At 39.0% G+C, this 13,403-nt stretch overlaps 1 protein-coding gene across 1 annotated transcript; it reads left to right on the forward strand.

Moving 5' to 3' along the window:
* Positions 1-7,683: 7,683 nt before the first annotated feature.
* Positions 7,684-10,443, forward strand: LOC102702174 (GDSL esterase/lipase At4g16230-like). Its single transcript, XM_006649911.3, has 5 exons — positions 7,684-8,266; positions 8,547-8,677; positions 9,206-9,451; positions 9,604-9,859; positions 9,970-10,443. The coding sequence occupies exons 1-5, from the start codon at positions 8,020-8,022 to the stop codon at positions 10,194-10,196; spliced, it is 1,107 nt and encodes a 368-aa protein (XP_006649974.1). The 5' UTR covers positions 7,684-8,019; the 3' UTR covers positions 10,197-10,443.
* The last annotated feature ends 2,960 nt before the right edge of the window (positions 10,444-13,403 follow it).

A 13,403-nucleotide genomic window follows, 5' to 3' on the forward strand; every position in this document is an offset into this window, starting at 1 on the left:
AAATAGTATACTAAAAAGAAAAATTAATTTAAATCTCTCTCCCTCAACTTGGGCTGAAAGTTGGCCCAAGTCCTCCCACCCCTCCCCTCTATGGGCCCTCTCTCCTAGCTGGCGGCCCAGCTCTCCCTTCCCCTTATTCTCTCCCTCTTGGGCCTTTTTCCGGCCCACTCCGCCTCCTTCCGGTGCCACCCGGCCCAGCTAGCCCATGGGGAAACGCAGCACGCACGTGGTCGTCTTCTACCTCCAGACCGGCGTCGACGTCTCTCTCCCGTGAACCCTAACCAGCGCCGCCGCCTGGTTCACCTCGGCGGTTTCCCTCCAAAATAAATAGAAAAACGGAATCCCCACCTCGCCCTCTTAATTTCCCCCTTAATTCCTCACTTAATTGTGACTTAAATTGCCGGTTTTCCTCACTCTTTATCTCGCCGGCGTTTTCATGGACACAGTGAAGAAGCTGCTGGCGTTTCACCTCTCCCGCGACCTTCCACCTTCCGGGACCCTATAAAATGGAACCCCCTCGTCCTCCTCCTCCATTTGCTAGCCCTGGCCCGAGCTCTCCTCTGCCCTCCCACCACCATCTTCCTCCCTCCTCTCCCCGACGAACTTGGCGGGCCTTTGCCGCTGCTCTGGACGGCTTTGGAGGACGCCGTCTGCACCGTTGAGTTCGTGTGATTGAGGAGAACACCGGCCAACCCTCCGTTCGCTGGAACAACAACTTTCCCCGAGAACCCGTCAAGCCACCAATCGTCGTCTTTTTCGTGCTAAGCCGACGATTTATCACCCATCATGGTTACTGTTGCAGCGACCATCCCTTTCTCTCTTTATCGATTACTTATTATCCAAAATAAAAAGTCTAAAGTAACGAATTCGCAAATTGTTCACCCGAACAACATATAAAATGCAAATAGTTTTTCTTGGCTATTTGAACTTCGAATAGGATCCGTTAAAATCACTAATCCCCTCCAACGAATTAAAGAACCCACTTTTGTATTGTTTGGTTCTTAATTTTATCGTTGTCTTAGCCTTTTTGCTTCCTTTTGTCATTGGTCGTGTAGATTCCGTTGTTCCAGAAGACCCTCTCTTCGTAGCTGTGGAAGCAGAAGAATTTTGGAGCGACCAAGGCAAGTCAATCATCCCTTGAACATATTGATCCCAATATTGCGAAAATCTATGTTGTTTTAATCCCTATGCATTGCTTTATGAAATTATATAACGTTCACTGTTTTATTTAGTTATTATTCCTATAATCTTTGCTTTATAGCCAATTTGATATTGTTTGTCTATACCTTGTGAACCTTAGTAAAATTGTAAAATAACTAGTTTGACTCCCTATATGATGGACTCACTAGTTGCTTTTAGGTTGGCTTATCCATGCTTAGATTCAACATAGAATCACTCTTTTATATTTAAAATGTGGTAATAACTAAAATGTGGTTTAGATAATAAGTTTATGGCTGGTATAGTCAGAACTTGATGAATCCCTATTCAAAATTCTGAAAATTGTTTTTGGGTGGGGCACGAGGTGTATGGTTGTGTTAGAAGCACCTCGGCCGATATAAGGACCGGTCTTCGAGTCTCTGTTGCGAAGCATATCAGTACAACCACATGTCTAATGGGTAAGGCCTGACCGGAATGGTAGATCATCTCAAAACATAGGCCATTGGTACGATGAGTCTGGGGCCAGGGTTGGCTGATTCTGACTCGGCGCAAGAGGGGGCATGTCTCGTCCCGGGGATCCGGCAATGGTTTAATTGTTGGGAACCGGCGGGCTGCGAAACCTCAGCGGGTCCTTGTTTTGGGATGATATGCTTGAAAGGTCTTGTCACAACTTCTATCTAGGCACCGTGGTGGTGTTTGGCGCGTGGTAACACGTGTTGAATGTTGTGTCTTGTGGGTAAAGTTGTACACCTCTGGTCAGAGTTAAAAACTATTCGAATAGCCGCGCCCGCGGTCATGGGCAAACCTAGCAATGTACCCAAGTTAGATTTCTCTCTCTAAATAAAATGAATGGATGGAATTCTTGGTGTAGTAAACATGTGGTTTACCTAGGGCAGGTGGTTTAACCTGAGGTTTAAGGCCGGCAATGCGTGGTTTAGCGCAACCGTGGTAAAATTGCTTAGACATAAGTCTGGTTTTATAAATGGCTTTAAAATATTAAAATATTACAAACTTAGCTTTGTGCAAAAATGTCAATCATACTATGTCTTTCCTTTGTTTCCCAATGCATTTATATCATTTTTTCGATTGACTTGTTGAGTACGGTGGTGTGTACTCACCCTTGCTCCAAAAATCCCCAGAAGTTGGACCAAAAGAAGGTGACGGCTTTGGTTCCTAGTTCGCTCCGGCGTCAAGTGCCTGTGGCTGCCGTTGTTTAGCCTTTCGCTGTTTTATTTGTTTATCTTTGGTTGTAAGGGCGTAAGGTCGCCCATTTTAAGTACTCTATTTACGCTTCCGCAAAGTTTGGCTTGTAATAATCAACTATGTCTTTGTATACCTCGCCTTTCCTGGGACGAGGATTAATGCACTAAGCGTTCTGGAAAATGGTTCATTTCCGGGCGTGACAAGTTAATATTGTTGGATTTATATATGTGTGCAGAAAACTACAGTAATACAAAAGATGACAGGTTCTGTTCGGAAATTGCAGCTAATAACTATGCTTTAGGACGACAATTTTGTAATAGGAGGAAAATTCTTTATATATTATAGAATTCATAAGAATTACACCTTAACTCCAAAAAAATGACCAAACCGATTTTGCTTAACTCGGAAAAAGTTCCAACTTCATCTGGATGGACAAGTTCACATATAAAAGGCGCCTGATATGCATACTACTATAAGTGATAAAGTATAAATGTTAGGGTAAGTGTATAATAGATTCTAAGGTTTCATACCTAGGCCATTATGTAAGAAAATAGGATATTAAACTCAAAAAACTCTCTTTAATACTAAATGGTAAAATGTATAGGACATATGGGAGTATACATATAACAAACAGATTCTCTAGTATATGAAATTTTGTGTACAATGAAATAACTAAGGAAATGAATGTGGACTTCAACTAAACAAATTAAGTTAGTGAACTTGAGAGATTTCATAGTGTAATAATACATGTGGAACCATAGCACATGTATATTACAAAAATATTTTATAGACTAGTACTATAAAATTATTAAAGTTAGATATCAGTATACTTGCAAATGGGTAAAATTTATCAGAAGTGAATGATACTTTCTTTTTATATAACTCAAACATTCAGTAAACACATACGAGCTTGAACTCTGCTACAACACACTATAGCCTAGCACAGTAGTGAATAGATGATAGGAATTGAGCAGGTGTGATTTGAGTCATTGGGGTACGCATTGCTTAATACCTTGGGGTGTTTGATATGCGTATGACAAGACTTACTGGCAATCCTACTCATTTTTGTCTCATTTATGCTCTTCTTGGTTGCCTAGTTGTTATATTGAAAGGTGACAATTCATAGGCAGTGCAATACAGGATGTGGCAGATGGCTATTATGCATGTATGGATCTCATCTGCCTAAATCCGTATGGTATCCATGACGGTCACTATTGGAATATAGCTTTTGGGTAGCCAACAAAATTGTTTTACTAAGACCCATTTGGAAGGGAAATTTTTCCAATTTGAATAATGCACTGATTTGTGCAAAATTCCTGTAGAGCCAAACCAGAATTCTTGTGTTCTAAGAAGAGCCTAAGTTTTCTTTTCTAAATTCTTAATCAGGACCCCAATCCCACTTGTGTGCAATTCAAGGAATTTCTATTATTGTCTCATGTTGTTCATTAGAAAAGCTTATGAGTTATGATGATAAGTTGTGTGACTTCTCTCGAAGACTAAAAATTTCATTCGGGATCATCCTATCAATATAACCTGGATGCCTAGAAGACTCAACATAGTAGCAGACCAAATGTCTAAGCAATGCAGAAGGAGGCCATCACAAGATCCTACAAGAAGAGATTGTCAAGATCCTACAAGAAGAGATTGTTACAACCTCGCACATATATTTACGCTCAATCATATCCGTCGATTTCTAGAATCGACACCCTCACCCTTCCAGGGTTTAAAGATATATCATGCACTTTGCATGTAAACTTTTTTTATCATTAATAAAGGGCATGAGTTGTCAAAAAAACTTACATGGTTGCCTATTGCCCATGAATTTTACATGAAATAATCTATACTATAATTGAAAATCAAGGAAAATTATATTCCAAACATAGGACTAACTATATGTGGTGTAGTTGTGAAGAGTAGGACTAAATCTTAAGAAATCCTGAACAACAGAGAAAGTCATTTTAATCTTTAAGGGATATTCCCTTATTAATTATTTGCATGGCACATTAATAGTCCCAAAAACTCTTCAAAAAATTAATAATATAGATCATTGTATGATATATCAGTACATAAACATACAAGATTAAAATTGGATGTATAAAATTTAAAATAGAATAATAAATCTAACTATAAGTAGTGCTCATACTACTATGTACTTAGAGTTTAATGCTGTTATATTTTGTTTATCCATATTTAGATCAAATTGCAATTGAGTTCTTGTATGATGATAAATAGCTATTGTGTACCAATGTCATCAAAAAAGTTGAGACGTTTTTATAACTATTTTATTGATACTTGAGAAATAAACATGGGGACTCCCTCTTGAGGAACAAGAAAAAAAACAGTTCCCAATACTAAATTAAGTGCTCGCAAAAGAATGGCATGCAGTTTCGGTCATCTAGTTTGGCGATCAACCGTTCAGATCTAAACGTTGGTACATTAATATGGACCGTTAGATTTGCATCTAATGATGAATACAACATGTCAATTACAGGCACAATAGTGACTATAGCTTTTTCTTAATAGAGGAGATATTTTTATTGACACAAGACGTGGTAAATCCTCGGTCTTTTTTCTACGAGCATTTAGTCCTAACATTTAGATACAAGTGAAAAAAGAGTAGGTACAAATTTCCTTCAAACTCTGAAAACCACATTATAAAGAACAGAGCCTTAGCCTAGTTTGCCACCCAAACCGGATAAACAACCCCCTAGTTACTAACTCCATTCTTGTGACTTCGCTGGTAAAGGTGCGTTGGACTTTTTGACGTTGCATATTTGTCCAGATATGCAGCCAATTGTTAAAGATGAAATAAACTTACAGAGGGTTAGATAACTATTTTTTATTAAAAACAATATCATTTCAATATAACCTGATTGCCTAGATGAAGAACCAAACACGTTAAAATGGTGGGAGTTGTTTTTTCTATACCTACAACCATGACCGACAAATAAGCAATGCTACAAAGGGAGAAGCGATACTAAAAGAAATGCGAGTAATTCTTCTAAGATACTTACCCATCTCACATTTAAAATAGTGACTATGTATGATCTAGATCCTTGCTAAGAGCATGATTAGCAGCAACACTATAGTGTCCTCCACCCTAAATATATTGCATTGGTCAGAAAAGGCAACCTTCAACAGCAATGCACAATTACGGACGCCTAAATTGGATGTCCTCCATTCTGCATCCCACACACGCCAAATTTGGTGGTTCTCTCTCCTCACGCCATCCTTCAACTAGCCACATCCACACTAGGAATGCGATCCACCCTGGCCAATGAGTGGAGGTGGAGACTAGGAATGCTAAATACTTACCATACCGTCGTGCCACTTATTGTTCATCTCTACTTGTGCTTTCTCGTTCGTCGTGTACCACCCATTGGCCAAGATGCTATGGCACCTATGGGACTCCTCCACCACAGCCACCCCCTCCCCCTCTTCTTCTTCCTCCTACTCTTCTTTCCCCTCCTCTCTCTCTCTCCCTATTATCCACAGGGATCCATCATGTAGGGGGTTGAAGCTCCCACCCTTCAGAACAGGTATTGATATAAGCAAACTATAACGATTGTCCCCTTGAATTTATAATGAATTACCGAGAGAGGAGGATAGAGAATAAATGGGCTGCAAATCTGTAGCTAATTGCGTCATGTGCTCCTATGAGCTTTCGGAGAGAATGGAGCGGGCTAGGGTATTTATGATTTAACATGTAACCAAAGTTAACTATTGTATAAGTGAGCTATTGAATTGGTTATCGACGATGTGACATGTTTTATAGCCAACAATATGTTATACTATTAAGGTCTTGTACAGTTTAGACGAATTTTAACTATAGGAATAGAAAATGTGAAGAAATGGAATGCAGATACTTACCAACCTGTACAAAATTTTCCAAGAGGTTTAAGTAGATGCAAAATTTCTTAAATTTTCTGTACAACTTGTAGAAAAGAAAAAAATTTGATAGTTTTTTGTTCTTCATTTCCTACAAACCTAATCGCACTCAGAAAAATTATTCTTGCCAATCCAAAATATTTGTTGTTAATCTAAACCGAATGAGCCCTAAATTTGTACTTAGGCCATCCTAATGGGAGGTTTTATTTTTTATTTCCAAAACTGTCACAAGCAACATGATATTTAGTATTTTAGTTGATGGTTGAAATAGTTCATATGTTTCATTTTGTTGTCTCATAGGCAATATATATGAGAGAAAAACTACACTGGCCTCTCTTATTAACTCATTTGTCACATTATAAAAATATTCTGATATGATACCCTTAACAAAAATAAAACTCTCATGGGCAATGGTCTTAGAGGTCGAAACTTGATTGCAAGAAGATCGCGATCTAACAATCAATTGTGTCCTAATGACCTTAGATTTGGGGGCAGGCAGCTGTTGCAATTTATAGCTAGGGAATGGACAGTATAGGTTAATGGTTAATCATCGACATCATTCTTTTTACTTGTATTATGTTTATAAACTAATATTTGAATTTTAAAACTTTTTTGAGTTGATTTTAGATTTTTTTTCATCACAGTTTATTTTCAAGTCTTTAGATCACTAGGAGATGTATATAAAATTTTTATTAAAAAATAATTAGTAATAAGTAATTTTGATTATACTTAACTTAAGCGAAAATAACGCCGGACATCGGTTCGGAAGTCAGACGGATCAACGTACCGTGGACCATACCTCCACAACTTGTGGTCCATCGAAGCCGTCAGACCGAGGCCGTAAATACTGCTAGTAATTGTCATCTCTGCAAGATTCATAGCACTGTACGAGCGCATGTTTCATTTCCAAGGACACGTATAGTAAATGAAATTTGCAGTGCTCAGATCTACGAAGAGACGCCTATAGCCAACTGCTCCTTCAGATCTTGTTGAGGCCACAGGTGACGTTTCCTGGTATGATGCACGGTACGCTTCTGATGTCCTAAGAAGGACAAAAGCCCACAAAATTGAAGGCACTCCATCGCAAAGAATCTGATGTGATGCTATGCACTATGTAAGTAGATCGATTTTCTGCCCAAAAATAGGGCAGTGGGTGGCACGTAGATCCGTCTCTTCCTAAACGTGAAATTCTGTCACCTTTCCAGTGAAGTGAGTTCACGGGTAGTTGATGAAGGCTTCAAGAATGAGTAAACCATTCAATTCCAAATGCTAAAGTGAGTAACCTGACCAATAGGTTTATACAAGAACAACGCTAAGTGAGTTTTATAGTACATCATCCTCAACGACCTTCACAGATCACACGATCTTTTCTCCTCGTCATTCTTGCTTCTTGGCCGCTTTGTTTGCTCCTCCAACCCTTGTTTGTTCTTTATAAATTCAGAGTTTCAGACTTCGTCCGTGTGATTCACTGAATCAATCGACCTCTTTTGCTTTGTCCATTCCACGCATTTAATTTCTCCAATATTATCCCATCTAACTGTTTTTCTTTTGTACCCTCTCACATTCGGTTTTCCCTGGTTATAAATAAGTAGGCGGAGCTTCTCATCACTCTCCACCTCCACTGAAAACATCCATTCAGTAACAAGTAGGGTCAAGTGAGCTAGCCAACACTTCGACGGCAGAGACTTGGAGAGGAGGAGATACATTGTCTCGTCCTCTCTCGACAGTGCCCTCTCGTCATTGAGACGAGCACACGAGCGGCAACCCAAAATGGTATTGGTTCGTCTTACTATGCTGGTCTTTCTCGCCGTCCTCCTTGCCGGCGCTTGCCTTGTCGTCGTTACCGGCGATGGTATGCCGGCCACCTTCGTCTTCGGTGACTCGCTCGTCGACGCCGGCAACAACAACTACCTCGTCTCCCTGTCCAAGGCCAACTACCCACCCAATGGCATAGACTTCGACGGCCACCAGCCCACCGGCCGGTACACAAACGGCCGCACCATCGTCGACATACTAGGTGAAATACATTTGCTTTAACATGAACTGCACTGTTCCATTGTCTCTATTTTTTTAGATAAAAAGGAATATGCAGAAGACTTGCTCATAGTTCTATTAAGATCACCTAGAAGGCTAGAAACAGGAGATCTACGCAAAGCTAAATCTCAGAATAAACTCTGCGATCTTGCGAACAGCGTTCACCCAGAGAAATTAAGTCTCCATGCGTTCTCTGTTCAGTGCCGGAATAGACATGGCTAACTGGGCTCATAACTCAAAAGTCGTAAACTTTGATGTTTCAGGGAAGGAGATGGGGATGGGAGGATTTGTACCGCCCTACCTGGCGCCGGAGACCGCCGGCGACGTCCTGCTTAAAGGCGTCAACTACGCGTCCGGCGGCGGAGGCATTCTGAACCAAACCGGCAGCATCTTCGTCAGTACACTAAACTCGTCATTTTTGCGTGTGAAATTATCCTTCTCCATTTTTCGTTTCAAAAAAAAATAATTCTAGTCTGTTCTGTTTTGATGCACTTTTTCGGTTGTTCCCGCGTAAGTTCAGAAGCAGCTTCTCCGTGAGGCGCTTCTTCCGTAGCCTCTCTTTTGCGTGAGTACGCAACTAACAGCAACGGATCAGAATACTGCCAGTTGCATTGCACCATATTTCACTGCTGTACTCTTCAGCTGCTACAGTTTTCTGTTTTGCTTTGGTGTGGTTCATCCGTGAACTTTTGCGGTTGCTACCTCCGTTTTATATTATAAGATTTTTCAGTATTATTTAAATTTATCGGTGGATGAATATATATAATTTATATATATGTTTAGATTTATTAGCATCCATATGAATCTAGATAAAACTAAAAGTTTTATATCGTGAAACAGAGGGAGAGTAATTAACGTTTTTTATCGACCTGCTGACTGAAAACACAGCTAGCGTATTTATACGTGCGGTCTGTTTTGGTAGGGTGGTCGCATAAATCTGGACGCCCAGATCGACAACTACGCCAACAACCGGCACGACCTGATCACGCGGCACGGGGAGGTGGCGGCGGTGAGCCTTCTCCGGGGCGCGCTCTTCTCCATCACGATGGGATCCAATGACTTCATCAACAACTACCTCACCCCCATATTCTCCGTGCCGGAGCGCGCCGTGACACCACCGGAGGCCTTCATCGACTCCATGATCTCCAAGTTCCGGGAGCAGCTCATAGTAAGTGCATGCCATAACCACAGCATGTGCACGGACAATGAGTATGCCGTGTGTGTGTTGGGCTCGAGGCGGCGAGCTTTTTTTTTTTTGTTGTTGGCGCTAGTAATTACTATTTACTTACCCTGTGGGCGCGTGCGATTCAATGTGGGCAGAGGCTGTACCTGCTCGACGCCCGTAAGATCGTGGTGGCGAACGTCGGGCCGATCGGCTGCATCCCGTACCTGAGGGACACGACGCCGTCGGCCGGCGCGGCGTGCGCCGAGTTCCCGAACCAGATGGCCCGCTCGTTCAACCGCAAGCTACGTGGCCTGGTGGACGAGCTGAGCACCAACCTCACCGGCTCCCGCTTCCTGTACGCCGACGTCTACCGCATCTTCGCCGACATCATCGCCAACCACAAGTCGCACGGTAACAAATTAATCCACGCAGACGACGCGGCTCGGTGTAAGGTTGATGCGTGGTGGATCGATCAGCGCGCGTGTAGATGATTTCGATCGCCGTGTTGGATGTTGTCGCAGGGTTTGAGGTGGCGGACTCGGCGTGCTGCTACGTGAGCGGGCGGTTCGGCGGGCTGCTGCCGTGCGGGCCGACGTCGCAGTACTGCGCGGACAGGTCCAAGTACGTGTTCTGGGACCCGTACCACCCCAGCGACGCCGCGAACGCTCTCATCGCCCGCCGCATCATCGACGGCGACCCGGCGGACATCTCCCCGATCAACGTGCGCCAGCTGATCACGAGCTCCTGAGATCCCGTAATAGAATTCACTTTGTAGGAACCTCGCTAGCTAGCTATTGATTTCTGTCCGTTCGACGCGTATTTTGGGGAGAGGGAGACGCACTTAATCGTCATGGATATTTGCAAGTGATCGATGTCGTTGGTGGACTGCTCCATCCACTCTCGTCAGTCGTTTGATCTGGACTCGCGCGTCACGCTCCGGTGATGGCGTGACCTGGGGCTGGCGATTGAAACAAATTATATCGATGATTCTTGGAAGGACTAATATGTTTAATCTGTTTCATACAGTAAGATATTTTTATTTTTAAAATTATATTTTTAAATTTGATTAAATTTTGTTAAAAAAAACCTTAGCAATATTTCTAACACCAAACAAATGTACCATCAAATCTATGATATAGTATACCGACTACATTTACTTATCGGACATATCGGACAAATCCTAGGATTCAAAACCATTTGTCGTAATCCAATTGTCTCGATCATCTTCTATTAAGAAAGTTTTTATAAAGATAAAAATATAGACTTTACAATAAAATGATTTCAATACATTAGAAATTATTTTATCAATTACAGAGTTTTCATATGTTAGAAATTATTTTTCTAACTAAAAGCAAGACAATCATTTTCTATATATTAGAGATCTATCTATCTATTATTCTATCTATTATTATAATATAAAGACAGCCCGAAAAGGAGTCTCCACGTTCGCTCTGGAGGCTAGAAATTACCACGTTAATCGAAGAAAAAGAAAAAAAAATATATACCATTAGATCATGGTGAGTCTAGATTATAACGGTATAGATTGATATCTGTAATTATATAAGAAGTAAAATCTATTATCTATATACCTATCGTAAAATCGAAAAGTCCACCGAACAGTCCCGAACTGGAGGGTCTGAGTTCGATTCCAACTAGAAGCAACACGCAACATTACTAATTTTTGTCATCATGCTAGCTAGCATGGTCCGGGGCAGACTAATAATTAATTAAAATTTATATTTAAGTCTTAATTTAAAGTGTTGTTTTCTATATTTTTATTATGAAATATATCAAACAATAGATTGCAAATTTAAATAAATTCTCAAATTAAATCATCAAGAATCCATGTACGGATACAATTTATACATATTTTAATTCTGATTAAGAAATAAAATTCCTATTTTTATGTTCTTAAAACGATAAAACACGGTAGCTCTAAAAGGTCTGGAAATTCCTATTTTTATTGGAGAAATAAAAGTATACTAAATATTGCCAATAATTCAATATTATAAGATATTTTAGCTATAACTAGATTCATAATTGGATCAATAAATATACTTTGTAAATGTGTCCAAATTCATCAGTATCCATATGAATCTTTGAATAACCACAAGAAGCAGTTCTAATATTAACTAACTATAAAGGGTTTGCCAGCTACGTCAGACAAATATGAAAATTAAGTGAACAATAAATAAAACAAAAACGAGGCAATCTGTACACTCTAATGAAAGAAAAGGAGAAAAAGTACACCATTAGATTATAATAGATATATTTTAGCAGTTGAGATTTAATGAAAACTATATAAAATTTTGATTCGGTTTTCTCCTTTCTAATTTGGAAAGTTATATAACTGTTGACTCGGACACCCCCAAAACTTTTGAGCATAGCAATAAAATCTGACAAGTGGACATTTACCATCATGACAACATAGCCTAATCAAAAGCAAGCTGTGAAATTTAATTGTCCAGACGAGGCAAAGGCTAAAGTCATGTCTATACAGGAATAGAGATCATTAATGTACACGTTTGCTCTGGAGATATAAAAAGATAAATATGAGTAAAACATATAAATAGAATCATTTCGTTTATCAGATAAATATGAGTAAAACATATAAATAGATCTCACATGTAACATCATAGCAAGATTAATATACTTAAAGAATCAATACAAATAGATAAAATATTCAATAGAATTATACTGAAATAGACAATAATTAAGAGAGGTAAACAATAACACGTTGTAGAGTTTAAAGATCAAAAGAGATGAGTAAAACATATAAGTGACTTAAATCTAGCCGCGCAAATACACAGGTCAAACTGCTAGTTGTATATAAAGATAAAGATATTAATTTTCCAACTATAAATTATCTCTAAATATGCATTATGAACCATTCGAGTCATATCTAACTATAGCATCAGCGTGGCTGGCACAGTAGCATAAACCGGTACGAAACACCATTAGAATACTATCAAGGACATCAAGACAATGAAATTTGTATTCATCACTATGCTGCATATGTGCTCTTTGTTAGATTGATCAAGGTTGTAAGCAACTAGTATTAGAGGCCCAGATGACCAGATCACTAACAATAACATCAAATAAATTTCTCATAAATAGGAACATCTATTTGGGTTTCTCGGAATATTGTATTGTCACTCTCTTTTTAGTGAAATAAGTAAACTCCTTAATCTGTCAATGATGTGTCGCTACCAGATATTTTAATCATTAAAGAATATGTACACATCTCTAGATAATAATAAATGAAAAACACAACCAATAGAAACATCAGTGATAATTTCACTTTGTTAAAAATTATGTGGTATATTTGTTGGCTGAAAAGAACTGACATGATAAATATTTGTTATATATCGTACGGTCAATTAATATACAAACATGTATACACTAGTATTTTTAAAAAATATTTCATAACCGTTTCATTTATGCTTGTTACAAGCGAAACTACAAGGTAATCCAGTTCGTCACGGCAGAGCATTGACAAGTCGTTTTTTTCCGAAGGAGAAAAGACAAAAGATTTTGATTTTTTATAGCTATTTAATGGTATAAATAATCTAATTAACTACTTCCACAATTAAAAAATTAAAATTTTACTTTACAAATATGAGATTATGAATTTATAAATATAAACTTTAGTAGTTCAAGAAACATATGGGCAAAAGCCGAGTAAAAAGCTAAGAATAAGCTAGAGAGGATATTGCGTTCTTTTGTTAATGATCGATGAAAGTTGAAAGATTATATATGTGTGTTATTAAAAATCACATAATAAAAAATTATAGAGAAGATCAATTTTCAATTTGATAGCAATGCCCTCTACCCAACAATTTTTACTATATTTTTGAACTTCATATTTGGATAATCCTATGCAAATTAAAACAATTTCTACTAAAAAAACTAAAAGTTCATATTCAAATACCTTATACATAAAATATTTTATCCA

The sequence above is a fragment of the Oryza brachyantha genome, chromosome 3 (assembly GCF_000231095.2).
Source record: "Oryza brachyantha chromosome 3, ObraRS2, whole genome shotgun sequence".
NCBI lineage: Eukaryota > Viridiplantae > Streptophyta > Magnoliopsida > Poales > Poaceae > Oryza > Oryza brachyantha.